Source organism: Syzygium oleosum, unplaced genomic scaffold (genome assembly GCF_021117445.2).
Source record: "Syzygium oleosum isolate NSW1041296 unplaced genomic scaffold, Sole_v2.1 Sole_v2.18, whole genome shotgun sequence".
Classification (NCBI taxonomy): Eukaryota; Viridiplantae; Streptophyta; class Magnoliopsida; order Myrtales; family Myrtaceae; genus Syzygium; species Syzygium oleosum.
In genome coordinates, this window is record NW_026607502.1 from 5,739,296 (window position 1) to 5,763,466 (window position 24,171).

The 24,171-nt window shown below is 41.7% G+C and overlaps 4 protein-coding genes across 4 annotated transcripts; 3 read left to right on the forward strand and 1 right to left on the reverse strand.

Annotated features, from left to right (window-relative positions):
- The first annotated feature begins 3,334 nt into the window (after nucleotides 1–3,334).
- On the forward strand, nucleotides 3,335–6,665 carry LOC115687254 (cationic amino acid transporter 1-like). Its single transcript, XM_056319668.1, has 3 exons — nucleotides 3,335–3,443; nucleotides 3,778–4,263; nucleotides 5,099–6,665. Exons 2-3 carry the CDS (start codon nucleotides 3,846–3,848, stop codon nucleotides 6,526–6,528), a joined length of 1,848 nt encoding a protein of 615 aa, XP_056175643.1. The 5' UTR covers nucleotides 3,335–3,443; nucleotides 3,778–3,845; the 3' UTR covers nucleotides 6,529–6,665.
- A 571-nt stretch (nucleotides 6,666–7,236) lies between these two features.
- Nucleotides 7,237–10,102, forward strand: LOC115687253 (cationic amino acid transporter 1-like). The gene is made up of 3 exons (XM_056319525.1): nucleotides 7,237–7,334; nucleotides 7,409–7,853; nucleotides 8,409–10,102. Exons 2-3 carry the CDS (start codon nucleotides 7,433–7,435, stop codon nucleotides 9,836–9,838), a joined length of 1,851 nt encoding a protein of 616 aa, XP_056175500.1. The 5' UTR covers nucleotides 7,237–7,334; nucleotides 7,409–7,432; the 3' UTR covers nucleotides 9,839–10,102.
- Nucleotides 10,103–10,689: 587 nt separating this feature from the next.
- LOC115687274 (ATP-dependent Clp protease proteolytic subunit 4, chloroplastic) lies at nucleotides 10,690–15,177 on the reverse strand. Its single transcript, XM_056319528.1, has 3 exons — nucleotides 14,715–15,177; nucleotides 11,704–12,205; nucleotides 10,690–10,963 (listed from the first exon to the last, which is right to left on the reverse strand). Exons 1-2 carry the CDS (start codon nucleotides 15,140–15,142, stop codon nucleotides 11,722–11,724), a joined length of 912 nt encoding a protein of 303 aa, XP_056175503.1. The 5' UTR covers nucleotides 15,143–15,177; the 3' UTR covers nucleotides 10,690–10,963; nucleotides 11,704–11,721.
- Nucleotides 15,178–23,430: 8,253 nt separating this feature from the next.
- LOC130140449 (uncharacterized) lies at nucleotides 23,431–24,121 on the forward strand. Its single transcript, XM_056319824.1, has 2 exons — nucleotides 23,431–23,723; nucleotides 23,915–24,121. Exons 1-2 carry the CDS (start codon nucleotides 23,511–23,513, stop codon nucleotides 24,119–24,121), a joined length of 420 nt encoding a protein of 139 aa, XP_056175799.1. The 5' UTR covers nucleotides 23,431–23,510.
- The last annotated feature ends 50 nt before the right edge of the window (nucleotides 24,122–24,171 follow it).

Sequence of the window (24,171 nt, forward strand, 5' to 3'; positions counted from 1 at the left end):
TAACAGGGACCATATGACGGGGACTATTATGGTCGAGATGCGTGCCAAAGCAGAAGTGTTTCGAGCTGACTTTTTCCGTGGCGGATGCCTCGGTAGTGGGGGTCCAAGGAATTGGCGTGAATGGACCGGCGTTAGTGCGTGGGAATGCATCATTTCGGAAGGTGAAGATTCCTCGGATGATAAGGAAAGAAAATATGAATGGAATAATGGCACGAACAGTGTGTAAACTTTGGCCAAATATGTAATGGGGATCCCTAGACTTTTAATTTATTCAATATGATCCATGAATTTTGACTCAATATGCAATGTGGTCTATAAACTTTTAATTTGTTCAATATAGTCCCTGAACTTTTGGGTCGTGTTCAAACTAGTCCACAAAAATGTTCAATGTTGTCCCTAAACTTAAATTAATAGAATAATAATATTGAACATTTTCATATGGTCCAATGACTAGTTTGAACGTGCACCAAAAGTTCATTGACTATATTGAACGAATTAAAAGTTCGGGAACCACATTGAACCTTTTCATATGGTCTAGGGACTAGTTTGAACGCGTACCAAAAGTTTATAGACTATATTGAACGAATTAAAAGTTCGGGCATCACGTTGAACATTTTCATATGGTCCAGGGATTAGTTAGAACATGTACCAAAAGTTTAAAGATCACATTAAATAAATTAAAAATTCAGGGACCACATTATAAATTGAGTCAAAGTTCAAGGACCATTTATGTCATTTTCTCAATATAAATTTAGTAATTTTTCTTTTAATGAAGCAAATAGAGAGGGAAAAGTATATTCCAAATTAGGGAAGACATCAGCATGTGATGTGTAGAATGTAGACCCTAAATATTGATTTTTCTTTTTAAAAATTTATTTGTTGATTTGTAGACTACTTTAGTACCGTTGAAAGTGAATTTAGCCCACATATTTGTGCGGGAATAGTAACATTATGGACATATTTAGAGTAGATAATTTCTTAGTAAGCAAGCAAACAATTCGAAATTGATATAAAATTTGCACAATTTAGTTTGAATATAAACACAAAAAATGATCTATCTTACTATTCTTTTCTATATAACGAGGGTGTCGGGGGCTCTTGGAGCACATGACTAATCTTCATTGGGTGCGGCAGTTCCCGCATCCCGCATGCTACGAGTAATTATCGAAGACAAGCATATTTATACCCATAGAGATGGCCTGAGAATGCGCAAGGGTGATGATTCGAATTCAAGCCTTAAATAAGGAGGACAAACATGCTTATCACTCGTCTACCTTATTGTGTTTGTATGAGAATTTGTCTATCAACGCCATTCTAATGGATTGCATTGGTCAATTATAAGCTTAATGAAATCATTTCGAAGATAACCCGTTTATAGAAAAAATTTCAAGCAACTTGAAACTATTTTAAACGATGTCAAAGTTCCATATTTTCGCGCCGAATGAAGCCATGCACCATTTGAGAATTTCCAACCGTATCCACTGCACGAAAGACTTAGATGCATGAAATAAATTTTTTTTTTCTACACGCAAGACAATCACAATCAATTTAAAATCGTTTGTAGCATGTCGAAATCAAAAGGTAAATGTTTTAATGATAGATATGGGGAAAAGGAAACAAAGAATACGAAAATGGAAGGGAAGAAGGGAAAAAGAGGGATAAAAAAGTGACATTCATCGCAATTATCAGTGGAAACTTTCTAATTTTAATATGTATATAAGTAAATATGAAATTATAGATCATGGAATATTGCCTTTTTTTTAATAAAGTAAATGCTATATTATGTATCTTCACCATCAATGCCGGCCGTCAAGCCATCAAGCCGGGCATCTCCGCCGGGATCCAATCGTAGCCGTCCCACAGAAGACTCCCCAACATGCAAGTCGACCAAGCAAAGCGCGCCACGTGTCGGTTTTTTTTGGTCCCCATCATTCGTATGCCATCGTTATTCGCTTAATCAGCTTGCTTAAAAATACGAGTTAATACCACAAAAAATTCAAAACTGATATATTTATGATAAATTTACTTCAAATTATTTTTTTGATCACGAAAAATCCCAAACTGGTACACCTGTGACAAATTTACGTTTTGTTAGTTTCAATTAAGTTTTACCGTTAAATTGTTGAGTTGGATGACTTTATGGCAGTTGACAGGTGTATCAATTTAGGGTTTTACCCTCCTTTTTTACAGGTGTACCAATCTGTAGTTTTTGTGGTATTAATCCAATTTAACGGAAACTAACGGAGGGTAAATTTATCCTGAATGTACCAATTTGTGATTTTTGGTGGTCAAAAAATTAGTTTGAAGTAAATTTCTCATAAGTGTACCAGTTTAGGGTTTTTAGTGGTAAAAAAAATTAGTTTTGAGTAAATTTATCACATGTTAACTAATTTAGGGTTTTTTTTTGTGGAATTAACCCTAAAAATACTCGGAGAAAGATTTCTATTTAATAACTCTATTTGTTTCGCGAAAAAAGAATAATTTAAAAAAAAATTAAAAATAAATATTTTTCTTGAAATAATTGGCCGATGAAAAATATTTTCATTATCGATAATAATTTATGTCAAATAATTTCGTAGATTAAAAAAAATTTCATTCATTCAGTAATATAAGCGATACAATTAATTATCTTTAGAAATACATTTTTTTAATTATTTATTTTTCGTAAAATAAACGTCGCCTCATCGTAATTAAGGAAGATTCATTTCACACTCGAGATAGAGAAAGAGAGAGAGAAGCTATGTATGAGCTGTAAGAGCGACCAAAGGAAGGCAGCTGTCGACCTCAGGATTCTACTTCCGGCAAGATGCATTGAATTGTCATTTCGATCAGTATGGCATCTCTCCCTTCCTTTTTTCCAAAGTCATATCATGCGTACACACCATAAAGCAACGAACAAAATGACACCGTGCTCCTCGAATCGACAATCGTGCGCTCTAGAATTCAAACACAAACCTTTCACGAAAAATAAGTAATTTAAAAAGCATTTTTCGAAAAATAATTACTTATATAGTTTTAAAAAAAATTAATCAAAAGAAAAATCTTTTCATTATCGATAATAATTTATACCTAATGATTTTCGTAAGTGACGAAAAAATTTTCCAATCATTATAAGCGATATAAGCTATTATTTTCGAAAAATATTTTTTAAATTAGTTATTTTTCGCGAAACGAATATATTCAAAATAATAATAATTTCGCTGAGTCAACCTTCTTCAGCATCTGTACTATGGCTGGTTTCGCAGTCAAGTGAGTTTTCACACGTATTTCCTTTGTTTCCTCGCAAGGTCTCTTTCTTTGTTCTCCTTTTTTTTTTTTTTTTTTTCTTTTTTGGAATTTCCTCCTCTCTTTTTCTGTTCACTGTTGGTATAAGTTGGCATCAAGATCCGAATCCATGCACACTCGTCTCCTTTCTAGTTCTGCTCGATCTGCTCAATTGCTATGTAAGTTCCCTGATGGGTTTGGTTCCTGCTTATCTTATCTTGAACTGGGTGGTCTCTAAATGAACGGTAGCCTGAGCTTTCGACGTCTCGATCTTGTTTGCATCTGCGTTTCCGTCGTCGTCGTCGTCCAGCTCTCTTTCGTGCGCTAGCGAGGCGTGGCCGGACGCGCAGGAAATGAAGGCGGCTTTGTCGAGCATCACATGCTTGTTTGCTAATGCATTGTAGCATGTCATAGAGTCTACTATATTAGATAAAATACAGGAGCGGAGTTTGCCTTGCGTGCACGCTGTGTCGAAACCCGGGCACTGATCGTGCTTCTCTCTTGTAGCTCGAGCCCGTCTTGAGATCGGCTCGGACTGATCTCGGTAAGTCCGTGAATCTTCCTTTCCTTGCAGATCAGTCATGGGAGGAGCCAGCGATGCAGGCGGTGGAGGAACGATGAGGAGGAGGTTTTGCTTATGCTCGAAGGATGACTTCCTCCCCGAAGCGTCCTTCAGGAGCTGGGGAAACTACTGGGCTGCCTTCAACGAGACGCCCGCGCGGCTGCGGGACCGGGTCCTGACCCGGTCCCTCGAGACGACGGAGCTCCACGAGGTCAAGGCCCGGAGCCAGCACGAGATGAAGCGGACGCTGACGTGGTGGGACCTGATCTGGTTCGGGATCGGGGCCGTCATCGGCGCCGGCATCTTCGTGCTCACCGGCCTCGAGGCGAGGGAACACGCCGGCCCCGCCGTCGTGCTCTCCTTCGTGGTCTCGGGCATATCGGCCATGCTCTCCGTCTTCTGTTACACCGAGTTTGCTGTGGAAATACCAGTGGCAGGTCAGTTCTTGGGACTTTCGTTTTTCCACACTTCATTTATGCCAATTCTTATATTGCCTGATAAACTCGATCTTCTGAAACTTTGGTATGATATCTAGCCGAAGAAATTCAAGGGTATGAGTTTGGTTGATCCAACTTTACGCACGTAAGAAATTTGTCAAAAGTAATCTTGATTCATGGAAGAGGGATTCGTGTAAGAATATTATTATACACAGTTTCTTTACCGATGAACTTTGAATAAAGAAATAAAAAATTTGGAGATCTTTCTTGTTAATGGAAACACGTTGACATTGGATGAGGATGTCATGAATGGTCATTTTTTCCAACGTCTTGACACTTCGGTCGTATAGGTTTACCGTTCAAACTGGCCATTGTTGACTTGATTCTTGAAATATCAGAGATCCTCCTGTTTGAAAAGTCCATGATAAACTTTCATTTTGCAAAGGGGAAGAACCAAAAAACATAGGACTGAAAAGTATGGCATGAATTGGTGGTTCAATAATTTTATCGGACCGGCCGATTCGCCGATGTGGGATCCGGTTTCGTGTCGCGATTTTACGACGGGCTCCATAGGATTATCAATTTAATTCGCTTTGTGGTTCATGTTTGGATAAGAGCTGATTCAACAGTAGCCAGATCCAGCTTCAAGGGAAGAAATATAGCGCCAAACAATTTTAGGATCATTGAGAAAATTGCTCCCCGACAATAATGGAGACTTGAATGAACAATGTGAACGCATACATCCTATATTCTGCTTAAATGTTTCATGAGATTGCATACAGTTTGATAAAAAAAAAGTACGAATTCTAAAACCAAATTTCTTGTCTTTCCATAGGTGGATCATTTGCCTACTTAAGAGTAGAGCTTGGGGACTTCATGGCCTTCATCGCAGCGGGCAACATCCTGCTCGAGTACGTGATCGGTGGCGCAGCCGTCGCGCGCTCCTGGACGTCCTACTTCGCCACCCTCCTCAACCACAAACCCGAGGATTTCGTCATCAAAGCCCACGGCCTGGCCAATGGCTACAACGAACTCGACCCCATCGCTGTGTGCATCTGCGGCATCATCTGCATCTTTGCAGTCCTCAGCACCAAGGGCTCATCCCGCCTGAACTATATCGCCTCGATCGTGCACGTCCTGGTGATCATCTTCATCATTGTGGCAGGCCTCACGAAGGCTGACACGAAGAATTACACCCCATTCGCACCCTTCAAGGTCCGTGGCATCTTCCAGGCCTCAGCCGTGCTGTTCTTCGCGTATGTCGGGTTCGACGCCGTGTCCACGATGGCAGAGGAGACTAAAAACCCCGCGCGGGACATCCCGATCGGCCTGATTGGGTCCATGGTTGTGACTACCATTGCATATTGCTCGCTGGTCATCACACTGTGCCTGATGCAGCCATACACCCAGATCGATACACACGCCCCCTTCTCGGTTGCGTTCGAGGCGGTTGGGATGGACTGGGCGAAGTACATCGTCGCCTTCGGGGCGCTCAAGGGCATGACAACGGTGCTGCTCGTCGGGGCCGTGGGGCAGGCCCGGTACCTCACGCACATTGCCAGGACGCACATGATGCCCCCCTGGTTTGCTAAGGTCAACGAGAAGACCGGGACGCCCGTGAACGCGACAGTTGTGATGCTCTCGGCAACTGCGGTCATCGCCTTCTTTACGAAGCTCGACATCCTGTCCAACCTCCTCTCCATCTCCACATTGTTCATCTTCATGCTTGTGGCGGTCGCCCTCCTAGTGCGCCGGTACTACGTCAGCGGGGTCACGAAGCCTGCCGACCGCAACAAGCTCATCATCTGCATTTTGCTCATAGTTGGGTCTTCGATCGCGACCGCCACTTATTGGGGCCTCAGCGAGCATGGCTGGGTCGGGTATGTGATCACGGTGCCAATCTGGTTACTAGCGACTGTGGCATTGAGGGTGTTTGTCCCGCACGCCCGGAACCCAAAACTATGGGGCGTGCCGCTGGTCCCGTGGCTGCCGTCGGCTTCAATTGCCATCAACATATTCCTGCTTGGGTCGATAGACCGGGCATCATTCGAGCGGTTCGGGATGTGGACCGGGTTCTTGCTGTTGTACTACTTCCTCTTCGGGCTACATGCTTCATATGACACAGCCAAGGAGAGTGGAGAGACCAAGGGCAATGATGGCTTGGAGTGGAAGAAGGTTGAGGAAGGGAATGTGAGCTCCACAACAAATGCAGGCCCTGGAGGTGTAAACAACAGCAGTGAAGCTTCTGCGATTCCTAGTACTTAGGACAACACAGTGCCCTGTAAACTGCTGTCATTGCAGACACCTGCTGTTTCATGTGTTTATAATACTTCGTGATTTGTGACCCAAGAAGTGGTTGTTCATAAGCAGACTTTGTTTTATAGACTCCCATATTCTGTCGACATTAGTTATTTCTCGGATCGATCATTACGATCGTTGGAAATATCTCGGATGCCAAACGACCTATAGCAAAACTTATGTCATGATCGTGTGCTCTAGAATCGACATAAAAGGGGACAATGTAACGATCGTGTGCTCTAGAATCAACACAAAAAGGGTCCATATCTGTGGAACGTCGGCGAGTCAATCTGCACTGTGGCTGGTTTCGCAGTCTACTTTAGTTATATTACATATATTTCCGTTGTTTTCTCGCAAGGTCTCTTGCTTTGTTCTCCTTTTTTGAATTTTCTCTGTTTTTTTTTTGGTTCACTTTTAATGTAAGTTGGCATCAAGATCGACTCTATTCATTCATATCTTTTCTAACTTTGCTCAACATTCTCAATTATTACGTAAGTTCCATGATGGGCTTAATTACTACTTATTTTTCTTGAATTGGGTGACCTTGAATGAACAGTTGAGCTTTCGACATCATGATCTTGTTCGCATCTGCAGTTTCGTCGTCGTCGAGCTTTTGTACGTTATTGATGCGTAGCCGGACCAATGAAATTAAGGTGGCTTTCTATAAAATCACATGCTTGTTTGCTAATGCACTGTAGCATGTCATAGAATCTGCTATATTAGAAAACTACAGGTATAGCATTTGCCTTGTGTCCACGCTAAGACGAACCCTGGTACTGACCTTGCTTCTCTCTTGTACCTCGAGCCCGTTTTAAGATCGACTCGGAACTGATTTTCGTCTCGTCAGTTTTCTTTTCCTTGCAGATCAGCCATGGAAGGAGCCAGTGATGCAGGCGGTGAAGGAACTGTGAGGAGGAGGAGGGCGTGCTCTTGCTCAAAGGATGACTTCCTCCCCGAAGAGTCCTTCAGGAGCTGGGGGAATTACTGGGGTGCCCTCAAGGAGACGCCGGCCAGGCTGCGGGACAGTGTCCTCACCCGGTCCCTTGAGACGACGGAGCTCGGCGAGGTCAAGGCCCGGAGCCAGCACGAGATGAAGCGGACGCTGACGTGGTGGGACCTGATCTGGTTTGGGATCGGGGCCGTCATCGGCGCCGGCATCTTCGTGCTCACTGGCCTCCAGACGAAGGAACACGCGGGCCCTGCCGTTGTGCTCTCCTTCGTGGTCTCCGGCATATCGGCCATGCTCTCAGCCTTGTGTTACACCGAGTTCGCAGTAGAAATACCAGTGGCAGGTCAGTTCCTTTCCAAGTTAGAGATCTTTCTTGTCAGTGGAAACACGTTGACCCGCTTTGCTTGGATTACATGGCATCTCTACGTATGTTCTTTTCCTATGGATTTCTCCAACGTCTCGACATTTCAGTCATTTCATTTACTATTTAGACGGAAACTTAGATTCTTGAAATCACAGATCGTCCTGTTTGAAAAGTTCATACTGAACTTTAATTCGCAAAGGCAAAGAAAAAACTAATGACTGAATAATATGGCATGAATTGGCGATTCAAAAACGGCGCCGGACCGGCCGGTTCGTCGATGTGAATTCGGTTTGTGGTCATGATTATATGATAGGTTCGATAGAACATCAATTCAAATCAATTTGCGGTTCATGTTCTAGGATAAGAGCTGAATCAACAGTAGCCAGAAATATGGAGACTTGAATGGACAATGTCAACGCATACATCCTATCTTTTAGAAAATGAGAGCAAAATAATGAATTATATTTGATTCTAGCAAGGTACAGTTTGATAAGTAGAAGTCTAAATTTTAAGAACTCGTGTCCTTCCATATAGGTGGATCATTTGCCTACTTGAGAGTGGAGCTTGGGGACTTCATGGCCTTCATCGCGGCGGGCAACATCATACTCGAGTACGTGATAGGCGGCGCCGCCGTCGCGCGCTCCTGGACGTCCTACTTCGCCACCCTCCTCAACCTCAAACCCGATGACTTCCTCATCAAGGCACACGGCCTGGCCGACGGCTACAACCAACTCGACCCCATCGCTGTGTGCGTCTGCGGCGTCATCTGCGTCTTTGCAGTCCGCAGCACCAAGGGCTCGTCCCGCCTGAACTACACCGCCTCGATCGTGCACCTCCTGGTTCTCGTCTTCATCATTGTGGCGGGCCTCACGAAGGCCAATGCAGCCAATTACACCCCATTCACTCCCTTCAAGGCCCATGGCATCTTCAAGGCCTCAGCCGTGCTGTTCTTCGCGTATGTCGGGTTCGACGCTGTGTCCACATTGGCGGAGGAGACCAAGAACCCCGCGCAGGACATACCGATCGGCCTGGTTGGGTCCATGGTTGTGACTACCATTGTCTATTGCTTGATGGTCATCACACTGTGCCTGATGCAGCCATACTACCGGATTGATACACATGCCCCGTTCTCGGTCGCGTTCAAGGCAGTCGGGATGGACTGGGCCAAGTACATTGTCGCCTTTGGGGCGCTCGAGGGCATGACAACGGCACTTCTCACCATGGCCGTGGGGCTGGCCCGGTATGTCACGCACATTGCCAGGACGCACATGATGCCACCCTGGTTCGCCAAGGTCAACGAGAAGACCGGGACGCCCGTGAACGCCACCATCGTGATGGTCTCGGCAACCGCGGTCATCGCCTTCTTCACGAAGCTTGAAATCTTGTCCGAACTCCTCTCCATCTCCACATTGTTCATCTTCATGCTCGTGGCGGTCGCCCTCCTAGTGCGCCGGTACTACGTCAGCGGGGTCACGAAGCCTGTCGACCGCAACAAGCTCATCGTCTGCATCTTGCTCATAGTCGGGTCTTCGATCGCGACCGCCACTTATTGGGGCCTCAGAGAGCAAGGCTGGGTCGGGTATGTGATCACAATGCCAATCTGGTTCCTAGCAACACTGGCATTGAGGGTGCTTGTCCCGCAAGCCCGGGACCCAAAACTGTGGGGCGTGCCGCTGGTCCCTTGGCTGCCGTCGGCCTCAATTGCCATCAACATATTCCTGCTCGGGTCTATAGACCAGGCGTCATTCGAGCGGTTTGGGATGTGGACCGGGTTCTTGCTGTTGTACTACTATTTCTTTGGGCTACATGCTTCATATGACACAGCCAGGGAGAGTGGAGAGACCAAGGGCAAGGATGGCTTGGAGTGGAAGAAGATTGAGGAAGGGAATGTGAGCTCCACAACAAATGCAGGCCCTGGAGGTGTAGACAACGGCAGTGAAGCTTCTGCGATTCCTAGTACTTAAGACATCACGGTGCCTGCTGTCATTGCTGACAGCTGATGTTCAATGTATTCATAGTACTTGTGATTAGTGACCCAAGAAGGGATTGTTCATAAGCAGACCTTGTTTCAGAGACTTCCATACTCTCGAGATATGTCATTCTCCGATTGATCGTTATGATCGTCGGAAATATCTTTGGATACGACGTACAGCAAACTTTAGCATAAGGGTGACCAACTAACAGCCGATTTGGTTGCAGTAAATGGAGTACAGCCGGTTGATCACGGAGCCCGACTTGCCGCGTACAAACTCAACCCACCTCGGCTTTACACCGTTTTGTATACATTGATATAACACTTTCTTTTTTTTCTTTTACAAACATTGATATAACACTTACATAGATTATTTATATTAACAATATAATAGTGTTAACTCATTATATAAATTCATTGTTACAATTGCACAATGAACCGATTCAACTTTGTATATCAAACATATCTGATTTTATGAAATTTGCTTGGTAGTTTAAGGAGAAGATTAATATCAGCCACATAGCACAAGTCCGATTCTCCATGCCATCAGGAGCAAATGATTCTCTATTTGAACCATCCCCTTTAGCTCGTATCTTACCTGGTCCATGAAATTATTGTGATATTCCATGGTCCTAGGGTATACCTACCTCAAATGAGCTTTCTCAATCATAAAAAAAAATAAAATAAATTGTTGCAATACAGATTACACCATTTGATTCAGGACCTCATGAGGATCGACATCAGTTGGAGTAATGATTATACTTCTTATGTTTTGCCATTGGATTTAGAGATCTTTCAAAAATAAGAAAACTTCAACAAATAAATCCACAAGACTCCAGAGACTAAGAATAACCTGAAAGATGTAGAATTCAAGTGCCGTGCCGACTATGATAGGCAAATATCACAGGCAAGTTACATTTGAACAGAAGTGATGTAAACCAATGTCCTCAAGTTTCAGAGGATAACAAGTGTTTGCCCATCAACCCAACTATGCCATGCTACACCCTAAAGTGTTCAAGCTCAACTTACAAAAGCCCCCTTCAGATTCAACATGGCATGAGCCTCAATGACCACAGAAGGAGAATATCATCTTCCTAAATCCAAGATGTGATAGAACCTGCTAAGGCAAAATTGTCAGGAATACAGCTGATAAGTTTCGACATCTACTGCATTGACCCGCACATTGCAGAATATCCAGCTTAGTATAAAAGAGAAGGTAGCTCACTCATCATGCAATCATCCATGTCCATGCAAAGGAGGATCGGGTAAGGAGTAAGGACACGAGTATTCCTTAGTTTTGCAGCAATAAAGTTACGCCAATAAGTAAAAACACATGAAGAGAATATGACTCATTGCCACTATCCCATTCAAAAACAAGCAGGTGATATATAAGCATGGCACTTCTCACCAGTTAAACAATACTTGTACTGAGAAGTTGGCATTTGACTTCCAAATACAGCAACAAAAGTGTCAAAGCAAGAACAAGATAATCTGTCTTAACTAATTAAATAGCTCAGGACCTTATACAGCTAGAGATTTTGAAGTCTAAATCTATCTAAAGGATTCCCAGTTCATGTAGAATCATGGCTTAAAAAAGTCTTCCCAATACGTTCCCCTGGATACTCTTATTAAACCGTTTATTTTAATTAAGTATTTAAGAAATCTCTATAAGCCAAAAGCATATTAGACCAGTAAGTTCAACATGGCAAATATATCTCCTCATACATATCTGCACACTGGTTCTGTAATAGGACAGTTATAGAATACTAGATGCAAAAATTACCCAGCTCCTTGTATTTGCTATCAGGGATATTAAGTAATACACACAAATAAGCAAAAAGGAAAATCTTTTCTTACCTGCATTTGCAAACCACACTAGTATATCTCATCGTCAGGAATATCTGGTGTCAAAAATTTCCTAGGGTCCTTACTGATTTCCTCGTAGTTCAATCTGGACTTCACCCTTTCAGGCACAGGCATCAAAGGAATAATACTATCTCTATCAATTACTCCGTCGATGATTCCATACTCAACAGCTTCAATTGGAGACATGTACCGATCTCTGTCAATATCTTTTTCGACTTGTTCGAATGGACGTCCAGTGACAGAAGAAATAATCTTGGTGACATTAGTTTTGTTATGCATAACTTCTCGAGCTTGAATTTCCACATCTATAGCTTGCCCACTTGCACCACCAAGAGGTTGATGAATCATTATGCGTGTATTTGGCATCGCAAGACGCTTCCCTTTAGTGCCTCCACCAAGTATTATGGAAGCTGTTGATGCTGAAATGCCTAGAGCCACAGTTGAAACATCAGCTCGGACAAGCTGTACGACATCATATATAGCCATTGTAGCACTGACATGAGAAAATAAGAGAGAAATCCCATCAGAAAATTGAGATAAAACCTGCAGGTGAGAAAACAGGACGCAAGCAGCATAAGAAACACACTCAATGAGAACATTCCACATGAGATTGTGCCAAAGAGGCCATCATGCGGAAGAGACACATTGTGTGGCCTAAATAGATTGATGTATAGCGATTGAACTTCGGAAGGTTATCGGGGACAGGTATCTCTTGGCTTAAAAACGTCTCCAATAAAATCTTGACATGCTAGATGAGTACAGGATAAAGCACTTTGGTTCCTATCACTCAGAGTTATCTAGACTAAAAGAAATCTAGGAAAGAGTAATTGAGTGCAGTTTGATGCAAGACACCTATATTGGATATCCAATTGGGAGGTTTGTGCCATAAAGATCAATTATGGGGACAATCTACTCGTTACAAAGATTTGTGGAAAGGTAAAAGGATTTACATGTAGTTTTCATAAATTTGGAGAAAAAATGTGTCAGGGTTCCTGGAGAAAATCTCTTGAGAATACTAGAGATGAAAGAAATACATGTAGCCTATTTACTAGCTTTAAAAGACATTTACGATGAAGTAGTGATTTCCATAAGGAAACATGGAGGAGAAACTAAAGACTTCCCATAATTACAAGGTTACTCCAAGGCTCATATCTAAGCTCATACTTAAGGACATGTCTGGATTGACTTTTACTTTTCTATTAACACCTTGACTTTGTTAAAATCTCAAACTTTTACAACATACAAATGCTGGCACGTAGTTTCACACATAATTTTATTACAAATTATTGAAATTCGAATGGTATTTCAATATTTGGTTGAGAAATTGTTCTCATGGACATCATCAATCTCATAACCGCCGTACCAGAATAACAAAAAAGTTAGCAATAGATACCCTTTGGTATCTACATTTTGCAAATTGTATAGTACTGATAAATGAAATCCAAGTGGGAGTAAATAAGAAACTATAACATTGGTCTTGGAATATAAGGTTTCTGGCTAAGACAATCAAATACAGAGTATGGGGAGTATAAGTCCAATGTGAACAGGCTTTAAACAGTACTACCGTGGGAATTGGAGATCGGGAAATTCTAAGCAGTGAAAGTTTTTGAAATCTAGGACTTATGTTATAAACGGATGGAGAAATTGATCGTGATCTCACCCATAGAGTGTCAGCATGTTGAATGAAGTCAAGAATGAATATGGTGTTTAGTTCAACTGTTTTTTTATTTTTTTGGCAAATGTTTTGTTCAGCTGTTGAATGTCACTTAAATTGATAGAGATCTCAACCACACAAATGACTATGGTGTTTTGGCTGAGATCTGAGATACACCAGCTTCATCAAATTATCGGAAACGATATCCATCTATATTCAATCTGATACTTAATCATCTATCACCTGTCTATTATTTTTAACTAGTAATAGCAAAAGAGCATAAATCCGACTTGGAAGACCACAAAGAGACGGCAAAACATGGTATATCCATTACCAACTAGGAGAACTGCTGCACATTATTTAATAACACCACATTCCGTCACAATGTCTAGAGACTCTTACATTGAATAGTTCAGATTAAGAGCTCCAATGAGTAAGAACATTTTGGGGCATTAATTTTGATCAAGCAAAAAATATGATCTTTACTCTCACAAGTTCTTAGTCTCTTAATGCTTAAGGAAATAGTTAGGACATAAGTACGTAATACAGTCAAATTGCATTACAAGCATATCAAATGCAGTCTCTTTCTCGTAAATAAATTGGGAGCCATTCCCAACAATAGATCACCAATAAGTAAGTCACACAAAAGGTTATGGACAGCCTCTAACGCCTGCACTGGGCTTTCTTGGGCTATAGGAGGATCTAGTGAACAAGAAATAGGCGCTTGACAAGATCCTTTATAGCCTCGTGTTACGAAGAGTATCCAATACCTCTTGCTGTCTTTCGGTTGATTTGGACAGAGCGGAACAAGAGAGCTTTCGTACAAGAGGGGACGCTCGTTTTTGTAATTACTGAAAGTTGGTTATAAGTCCTACACTTATGGTATAGGAAAGTTACTTGTAGATGGAAATGCTAAAATCGACTCTATAGACCATTCGTCTTGTTACTGAGCTCTTTCTTTATATAAGCTTGCACAACCCCCCGCCCAGAGCGCCCCCCCGCCCCCCCCCCCCCCCCTCTTCATGCCCTGTATAGTTTGGTTATGGTCCAAAAAGCACCTGAGTCCCTTACTTTTTCCACAGCCACCGGTGACAATGAAAAAACATCTCAATGGAGCAAAATGGAGCATATAACTATAATTTCATTCAGCAACTTATCAGGAACATACTTGGCAAGCTCAACTCTACCCCTCTCAAACTATATAAACCCCTGACTGGCATTTCTTCAAACAACTCGTGCGCAAACCGAAAGAATTTCAAGAATTCCAATGTCAATACCTCCGAAACACCCCACAACCAGGAGCAATCTCGGAAAGACAACCAAGACCCGCCGCGCGAACCGGGCTTACCTAAGCGAGCCGCCGGTGGAATTGACGAAGAGCCGGATGTCCTTGGTGTGGTCCTGAGCGTCGAGCAGGAGCAGCTGGCTGATAATCGCGTCCGCGACGAAGTCGTCGATGCTGCTCCCCAGGAAGACGATGCGCTCCCTGAGCAGGAGCCCCATGGCGTCGGCCTCGGCGCCCCGCATGGCGGTGGCGGGCGTCTGAGGTGCCGCCGACGAGACGGCGGCGGCGGCGGCGGCGGCGGCCCGGCGGGGCCTTGGGGAGGGGGCGGCGAGACGGGCCTTGAGGGAGGGGAGGGGAGGAGGCGGAGCGGCGGCGGGGTGGGGCTTGAGGGAGAGGAGAGGAGGAGGGGGTGGCCTGGGGACATGGAGGGAGGAGGGTTTGAGGGGGAGGAAGTGAGGTGAGGATGGGGAGGAGAGAGAGAGGAGGTCCATCCCTAGAGAGAGAAAGAGATGGGTGAGGAAGAAGGTGAAGAGGAGGAGGAGAAGATAGTGAGGAGAGGAAGGAGAGGGAGAGAGAGAGAGAGAGTAGTGGTCTGATCTGATTTTAATGGAGGCTGCTGCTCAGCTACGAGCAGGTTGCAAGAGAGGAGGCCTTGCTTCAAGTGTGATTTGTGCAGCATAAACAAAGTCAACAAGATGAATTAACTGGACAAATTACATTATAGATGTATGGAATAATGGCATAAATGATTCTTGAACTTTGATTCGATGTGCAATGTGATCAATGAATTTTTTATTTATTCAATATAATCCTGATTTTTTATTTGTTTAATATGGTCTCTAGACTTTTGGTACATATTTAATATATGCCCTAGACTATATGAATGATCTTGAATTAATGGAATGACTACATTGAATATTTTTATATAATTCGGTGGCTGTATTAAACATGTACCAAAAGTTCAAGCACTATATTAAATAAATTAAAAGTTCAGGGACTACATTGCATATTGGTTACAGTTTAGAGATCATATTGAACAAATTAAAAATTTAGGGACCACGTTGCACGTTGAGTGGCGGTATGATCTGATTTTAATGGAGGAGGCTGCTCAGCTATAAGCAGGTTGCAAGAGAGGCCCTGCTTTGCTTCAAAAGTGATTTTGTGCATAATAAACAAAGTCAACAAGATGAAGTAATTGGACAATTACGCCATAGATGTACATAATATTGACATAAATGGTCCTTGAACTTAATTAAATGTGCAACATGATCCATGAACTTTAACATAATATTTAATGTGTTCCTTGTACTTTGAATTTGTTCAATATGGTCCTTAGATTTTTAGTACATGTTTAATGTAGTTCCTGAATTATATGAAAATGTTTAATATAATCCTTGATCTTGAATTAATGGAAGGACTACATTGAACATTTTCATATAGTTCATGGACTACATTTAACAAATTAAGATTTCATGGATCAGATTATACATTGGGTTAAAGTTCAAGGACCATATTGCATATTGAATCAAAGTTCAAGGACATTTGTGTCATTTTCCCTAGATCTATTATATACAATCCACCAATAATGACATTTTCTTACAATAAGGGCTATTACCCCGTAATTCATATTACAATCAAGGTTGCAATTTTTAATAGATGGACCTGTGTGTAAGGGCCTGTTTGGCAAGTTGCCAAATAGTGAAAATTTATGTTATTTTGTTCCCAGAATTAGTTTGGGAACAGAAATCCGTTTGTTAAAATTTTTGTGTCTGGGCACAAATTTGCAAAAAATTATTTCCAGAATCAGTTTTGGAACAGAATTAAGAAACAAAAAAAAGTAACTTCTTGATTCTAGGAACAATTTTTCCATTTCTGATTCTTCTTGGTTTTCTTCTTCCTCTTGGTTTGTTGTTCTTCACTTGTCGCCGGCGACCGGCCACAGGCCAGGGTCGGCGAGGGCGTCGCGGCCCTCGCCGATGGCCGGCAAGGGCGGCTTGCAGCCGCGACGGCGAGGCGGACCTCGCCGTCATGATCCAGGCGACGGCGAGGTCGGCCTCGCCAGATCTGGGCGAGGTTGGCCTCGCTAGATCTAGGCGAGGTAGAGCCTTGCCCAGCCAAGGTGAGGTCGACCTCGCCATCGCGACTCATCTCCCTCGCCTGGGTCTCGATGGCAAGGTCGGCCTCGCCGTCGCAACCAGCGAGGGCCGCGACGCCCTCGCCAGCCCTGGCCTATGGCTGGTCGTCGACACCGGCGACCGGCCATGGCCAAGGAAGGGAAGGAAAAGAAAGAAAGAAAAATAAATATAAAAAAATTCAAAATATTATTAATAAAAAGAAATTTTATGTATTTACCAAACGCATTTCTGTTCTTTTTTCTATTCTAAGAATAGAAATTTTGGGCAGTTACCAAACGCCTTCAAATGCTTAGAAATTGTTTCCGGGCACGGAATAAAAAAGAATCATTTCTGAACAGAATTAGTTCTCGGGCACAAAATCGTTGCCATGCGCACCCTAATAGTTATTATAGTTTTGCTGCAATGGTAATCTATAAAATGTCCCTGTCATTTTTTTTTCCCATCACTCTATTGGGCCCAAATCTCTTTAAAAATACATCAGTTTTAATTAGACCTATTAAATGGGTCTTAAAACCCATTTATGACCCATTTAAAAATAAATTGGTCATAAATTGATCAATACAACTTTAAAGAGCCCATCTTACATGGGTTTTAAAGTTTTAAGCCTATCATAAATGGGTCTCAATGAGTGGGTTGGAAATGTCCAAGTCACCCATTAAGCCCACCCTCTTTTTATAATTTTTTTTTAAAAAATCGAAATTATTTTTATTTTTATTCTCTTTTTATTTTTATTTTTTTTTCTTTATTTTCGGCCGGTGGCCGGCCACCGGCCATAGGGGAGACCTTGGGCTTGCTAGGTCGGCGAGGCCGAGATAGCTCGATTCCAGCGAGCCCGAGGCCTTGTCGACCTGTAGCGAGGTGGGCGAGACTCGAGCTCGTTGCATCTGGCGAGGTGGAGCCTTGCCCGAGACTAGAGAGGCTCGGCTCGCCGGAATTGGGCGAGCTCGAGGCTCGCTTAAGGTCGGCGAGCTCATCCTTGCCTGCGGCTGGTGGCCGACCGTCGTCGTGGCCAGTCACCGGCCAAAAATAAAGGAAACAAAAAAAATTAAAAAAATTAAAAATTTGATTTTAAAAAAATAAATAAAATAAAAATTTATTAAAATGCATGCATAAAATAAAATCAAATCAGATTTTATATACCAAACGTCGGAAAATATTTTCTAATTCATTTTCAAGTTTCAGCCAAACATTGGAACTTTTTTTTTCTTGGAAAATGACTTCATGGAAAATATCTTATAAAAATGTTGCATTTTTCACAAAACAAACAGAACCTAAATTTTAAAAAAAAATTCTAAAATTTTTTCACTAGCTTTGTATTATATGAAAATGTTTTAGTAGTATAATTTTTAAAAAGAGTCATAACAAACAAGTTTTCCTATATTTAGTTAAATATAGAAGTGTTTTATTAATATGGGTCGGGTCGGGTATGGGTCGGGATATTTATATTATAAATAAATGGGTCAAAAAGAGTTAATGGGTCAATTTGGGTCGGACCATTTATGATCCGACCCAAACCCGACCCGACCCACAGTTTAACAGGCCTAGTTTTAATTTGGGTTCCAATTATGGCCTCTACTTTCTTTATCTCTTAGAAAAGCACAAATTTTGAGTCAATACCCAAATTTGCCGTTAAGTTTCCTTCTAATGACGGCATTAATTATCCGACGTGTCATTCCATATACATTACCTTCACGGCCCTACTGACATGGAAATTAGGTGCCTCATCAGACAACTTAAAGAAAAAGGAAATAGTGTGCATGGTAGCCGTGAATCCGAAGCTTGAGTGGCCATGGTAGCCTCGAGTTTCACAACTCAAAAAGATTTCGCTGCCATAGCTATAAGCTCGAGTGGGCATGGTGTCCATGAGCATGAGCTTGCACGGCCATGGCTGTTAAGAGGTTAGAGCTTGAGCAGCCATGGTTGCCATGACCTCGAAGCTGGCGCAGCCATAACTTTAAGCTCAAATCCGTACGCACTCATGGCCATCAATCTTGTAGCTATGGCCGCAACTTCAAATTGAGCAACCATGGTTGTTGCGACTTCGAAGTTTGAGTAGCCATGACCTTGAGCTTCACGTATTGAAACTCAAGCAATTGTGGTTGTTGTAAGCTCGACACTCATGCCCACATCACGTGTTCTAAGCTTGAGTGGCCATAGCGGCCTCGAGATTCATGACTTGAAAAGAGCTCACGACAATGGCCGCCGTGAGCTTCGTGACCATGAGTGGCCATGGCGACCTCAAGGATGAGCTTGAGCAACCATGGCCGCCGTGAGCTTCGTGACCATGAGTGGCCATGGCGACCTCAAGGATGAGCTTGAGCAACCATGGCCGCCATGTGCTTAGAGCTTAAACTCATAGTTGTGGCGAATGTGATAGAACAACCGCCATGTGGATCGGGTCGGGTATTGGTTGGGTACGGGTCGGGTTGGATATGGGTTGAGATATTTATATTACAAATAAATGGGTCATAAACGGGTAAATGGGTCAATTTGGGTCAAACCATTTATGACCCAAACCAATCCCAACCCGACCCGATCCGACCCACCTGTTTAACAGGTCTAGTTTTAATTTGGGTCCCAATTATGGCCTCTACTTTCTTTATCTCTTAAAAAAGCACAAATTTTCAGTCAATACCCAAATTTGTTGTTAAGTTTCCTTCTAATGACGGCATTAATTATCCGACGTGTCATTCCATATACATTACCTTTACGGCCCAACTAACATGGAAATTAGGTGCCTCATCAGACAACTTAAAGAAAAAGGAAATAGTGTGCATGGTAGCCGTGAGTCCGAAGCTTGAGTGGCCATGGTAGCCTCGAGTTTCGCGACTCAAAAAGATTTCGTTGCCATAGCTATAAGCTCGAGTGGGCATGGTGTCCATGAGCATGAGCTTACACGGCCATGGCTGTTAAGAGGTTAGAGCTTGAGCAACCATGGTTGCCACGACCTCGAAGCTGGCGCAGCCATAACTTTAAGCTCAAATCCGTACCCACTCATGGCCACCAATCTTGTAGCTATGGCTGTGACTTCAAATCGAGCAACCATGGTCGTTGCGACCTCGAAGTTTGAGTAGCCATGACCTTGAGCTTCACGTATCGAAACTCAAGCAATTGTGGTTGTTGTAAGCTCGACACTCATGCCCACATCACGTGTTCTAAGCTTGAGTGGCCATAGCGGCCTCGAGATTCATGACTTGAAAAGATCTCACGACAATGGCCGCCGTGAGCTTCATGGCCATGAGTGGCCATGGCGACCTCGAGTATGAGCTTGAGCAACCATGGCCGCCATGTGCTTAGAGCTTAAACTCATAGTTGTGGCGGATGTGATAGAACAACCCCACACCCCCCCCCCCCCTCCTCTATAATTTGGGACATAATTTCCATGTCAGTAAATGTCATGAAGGTAATGTACATGTGGCGTGGCACTTTGGATCTTTAACAACATCATTTGATTGACTCTTGACAAGAGCCAAATTGGATACCAACTGAAAGTTGATGCTTTCTTATGAGATAAATAAAAGTTGGAGCCAAAATTAAGACCCGAGACCCGAGCTAAGGTTGATACTTTTTAAGGAAATTAGGCCACTATATTGGTAGACTATTAATTACAATTAAAAATTGTAATAATTAATTATTATTGTTTTGACTCAATCAAATATTATGAGATGAGTAAAATATTAAGTGATAAGTAAATAATTGATGTAAGTATTTGATATTATCTTGATAATATATAATTACTTATTATATTAAAAAGTATACCTAATATGCTAATAATGTTGTTATCTATATTATATTATCCATAATATAATGATTATCTTAATTATATTTATATCAATTAATAACTCAAATTGTTATGTTATTATTAATCCTGTCATACTATTAACTATGAAATAAATAATATGTATTAACACCATTCCCGGCCTTCAACGGACAAGACAGAGGCCAGCTAACATAATTACATATTACATGATATAAATTTAAATATTAATCATAATTTAATAATTAGATAATACATAAAAATTATATATTTCACTTATAATTAGTTATCAAAGTGATAATTACTATTTGTAATATACTCGTATCTTATACGTCTAACTTTTCATTATAACACACATAAATTATCCAAATATTAATAAAAAAAATTATCTAATAATTTAAGTGGTTGTGAAATTCATGAATAATGATTGACTATTAAAGTGATATATATTATATTCCCATGATTCTGATTTTAGGAGTACTTTGGGAATTCTTATGTTAACCCCCCTTGTTATGTATGTTATAATGAAATCAAACGGTATGATAGATATTACATTACTTAAACCAAACAGTGTATTGGCTATTACATTACATCTTTATTCTATTATTGCAACAAAACGGGTTATATCTTTTTTAGGAGGAATTAGGAGGGAAAATAAGGGCTCTAGAAATATAATTGTGTTTCAAATGAAGGGTAAGAGACATAGGGAAAGGATTACGCGGGATTATGAGAGATTACGAAGAATTAGCCCGATCAATTTTATACACGCTTTTAATTCACTCCGACTCTCTCTAAATATGAAGGGATTTGGTGAGAGTTGTGTATCAAATAAACATGTTTATTCTTCTTTCTCATCTCTACTCTTATTTTACTTGTATCAACGAATATATAAAAGGACTTTAGTGCCATTATACACTATTTTCCTTATTTTTTCCTCGCCAGCATCTAAAAAGCATTTTAATTAAATCTCTTGAGATCATTCCTCTTTTTTTCTCATAATTAATTTTAATTCTTTTTCCTTCCTAACAGGTGCATCCAAACTAAAACAGAAATGATATAATCATCGATCGAGGATACCGAAATGGAAGTCTAGCTAAGCTGGCTTTTAAATATTTTCAAGTGTGCACAAGGGTCCACATTTTTTTTCTCAAGCTACAAACTGTAAATGGTTTCAATCAGTTATTGTAAATTAAAATCCTAAAAAAGAATCAATCGTAATTTGTTCAATATCTGATCAAATGGATTGATGAAGCTGTTATCTGATATACATCAACACAAATCATAATTATTTTTTTCTATAATCTTGAGACATGGGTGGATCGTAATTATTTTATCACTAGATAAAAACCAAAAACAAAAATATCATCACAATATTTGCAAATGAAAACCATAGAAAACGATCAAATACAATCCATTAAATATCAGGAAAAGTGTTAGAAAAGTCATAAACTTATTGTATTTGTGCCAATTTAAACATAAACCTTTTTTTGGACGCCGGCCGGCTTACGTGGCACCGCCGACGATGACATGGACAACTTTAAATAATATTTTAATATTGTTCGAATATCTTTTTTTTAAAATTATTTTCTTTTTTTTTCTTTCTGTTTCTTCTTCCTCCAGCCGGTCACTGGACTGGCGACCGGCTGGAGGCCAAGGTTAGCGAGAGACCTCGCCCTTGCCAGTGGCTGTGAGGTCACGGCCTTCGACCTCGCAGCCTCTGGCAAGGGCCGGCGAGGCTTGACCCTCGCAAGATTGAGCGAGGTCATGCCTCGCCCAGCTGCTGGCGAGGCTCGAGCCCTTGCCAGAGACCACGAGGTCGCGGCCGTGGGAAAAGTGTCAGAAAAGTCCCAAATCTATTGCATTTGTGCCAATTTAATCTTAAACCTTTTTTTGGTGCCAATTCATTCCTAAACTTTTTATCTTTGTGCCAATTTAGTTATTCCGGCTAATTTTGGCCGGATATTGCTGATGTGGACGCTGGCCGACCAACATGGCACTACCGGCGATTATGTGAACAAATTTCAATAATATTTTAATATTTTTCGATTTTTTTAATTTTCTTTTCTTTTTCATTTTTTTTTTCTCTTAAGCTTCTTCTTCCTCCAAGTATGGCAACTGGCTAGAGGCCAAAGCTGGCCATCCCCGCCGACCACTGGCGAGCCTCAGTGGCCGCGAGGTCGCGGCCTTCAACCTCGCGGACTTTGGTGAGGGCTCGAGCCTTGCCAACAGCTGCACGACCTCGCCAGTGGTCGGTGGGGCTTGCTAGAGGCCATCAAGGTCCCTCACCGGCCCTGGCCTCTAGCCAGTCGATGGATCGGCTACTGGTTGGAGGAAGAAGAAATTTAAACAAAAAAAAAAGAAAAAAAAAGAAAAGAAAAAGAAAAAATTTTATTTAAAAAATAAATTTGAAAATCATTAAAATATTATTAAATGTTATCCACGTCATCGCCAGCGGTGCCACGTAGGCCGGCCGGTATGCATGTCAGCAATATTCAGCCAAAATTAGCTGAAAAGACTAAATTGACACAAAAACAAAAGATTTAGGACTGAATTGGTACAAAGATAAAAAGTTTAGGATTGAATTGACGCAAAAAAAAAGGTTTATGACTAAATTGACATCAATGCAATAGATTTATGACTTTTCTGACACTTTTCCCATTAAATATATGATAAAATGGACTAATGGAGCTGTTGTGTGATATATTAATACAAATTGTAACTAATTTTTTTATAATACAAGGACACAAGTGAATTTTGTTTCCTTTAGTTTTTCCTCTCTTTCTTTTTTCTTTATTTTTTGCCAGATTTTTTATATTATTTTATCATATGAACTGACCCGCTCGACCGGTTCATTAATTCACCCTCAATTGCGTAAATATCTTTGCAGCCTTCTCTCTTTCTGCTTGGGTCTCGCTGTTTCATCATATTCAAGAAGCGAGGGAGAGGGAGAAAGAGCACCCACGCAAAATGAGGGGGAGCGATGCAGTGATGGTCTCGTCTGGAGATGATCAAGAGATGGTCCTTCCGCTGTGGTTGAGGTCTATCGCGAGCGCTAAGCTCTATTGCTCGTGCGAGACTCATCCCTCCGAACTGCGCACTTTCTACTGTAGAGTCTGTGGGGTAGCTGTCTGCAACGAGTGCAAGGAGCGACACAATCTCTGCAATCACGAGATGATAAAGGTACTAACTTCCGTTTTTTAATCGTCTTCGCGTCTGTAATCATGCATTTATTGTATCGGTGTGTCGTGAAAATGGGCAGTATATTACTCTTATCTTTGCATGATCAAGAAAACGAGAAATTAGGGTTTCCTTATCTCATTCGAAAACTTTACCCTTTTCTCGTTTTTGTTTTTGGCTTTTAACCTTTTCAGGCATACAAAGCTTCCAAAGGTCCGTCGTTCAGGCGGGACGACTTGGAGCCATTGTGGGATATTTCCGATATCTATCCATATAGTCAAAATGGGTGTCTCGTTGCCTACATACCCAAAAGGGGAGCTGGGATGGCTTGCTCCCGTTCTCAGAGCGGCTTTGCAGAGTGCAAAAAAAAGAAGTCACCCGTTTTATCCTCACAATTATAACAGAGCTTGTGTTTGTTTCTTGTAGATTCCGATATACTGATGACATCACG

Excerpts from the sequence above, each read along its gene's own strand:
- LOC115687274 (XM_056319528.1), bottom strand. The coding sequence starts at position 15,142 with ATGGACCTCCTCTCTCTCTCCTCCCCATCCTCACCTCACTTCCTCCCC. Across the intron at positions 12,206-14,714 it reads TCCACCGGCGGCTCGCTTAG|TGCTACAATGGCTATATATG; the intron begins GTAAGCCCGGTT and ends TTCTCATGTCAG.
- LOC130140449 (XM_056319824.1), top strand. The coding sequence starts at position 23,511 with ATGAGGGGGAGCGATGCAGTGATGGTCTCGTCTGGAGATGATCAAGAG. Across the intron at positions 23,724-23,914 it reads GCAATCACGAGATGATAAAG|GCATACAAAGCTTCCAAAGG; the intron begins GTACTAACTTCC and ends TAACCTTTTCAG.
- LOC115687254 (XM_056319668.1), top strand. The coding sequence starts at position 3,846 with ATGGGAGGAGCCAGCGATGCAGGCGGTGGAGGAACGATGAGGAGGAGG. Across the intron at positions 4,264-5,098 it reads TGTGGAAATACCAGTGGCAG|GTGGATCATTTGCCTACTTA; the intron begins GTCAGTTCTTGG and ends GTCTTTCCATAG.
- LOC115687253 (XM_056319525.1), top strand. The coding sequence starts at position 7,433 with ATGGAAGGAGCCAGTGATGCAGGCGGTGAAGGAACTGTGAGGAGGAGG. Across the intron at positions 7,854-8,408 it reads AGTAGAAATACCAGTGGCAG|GTGGATCATTTGCCTACTTG; the intron begins GTCAGTTCCTTT and ends CCTTCCATATAG.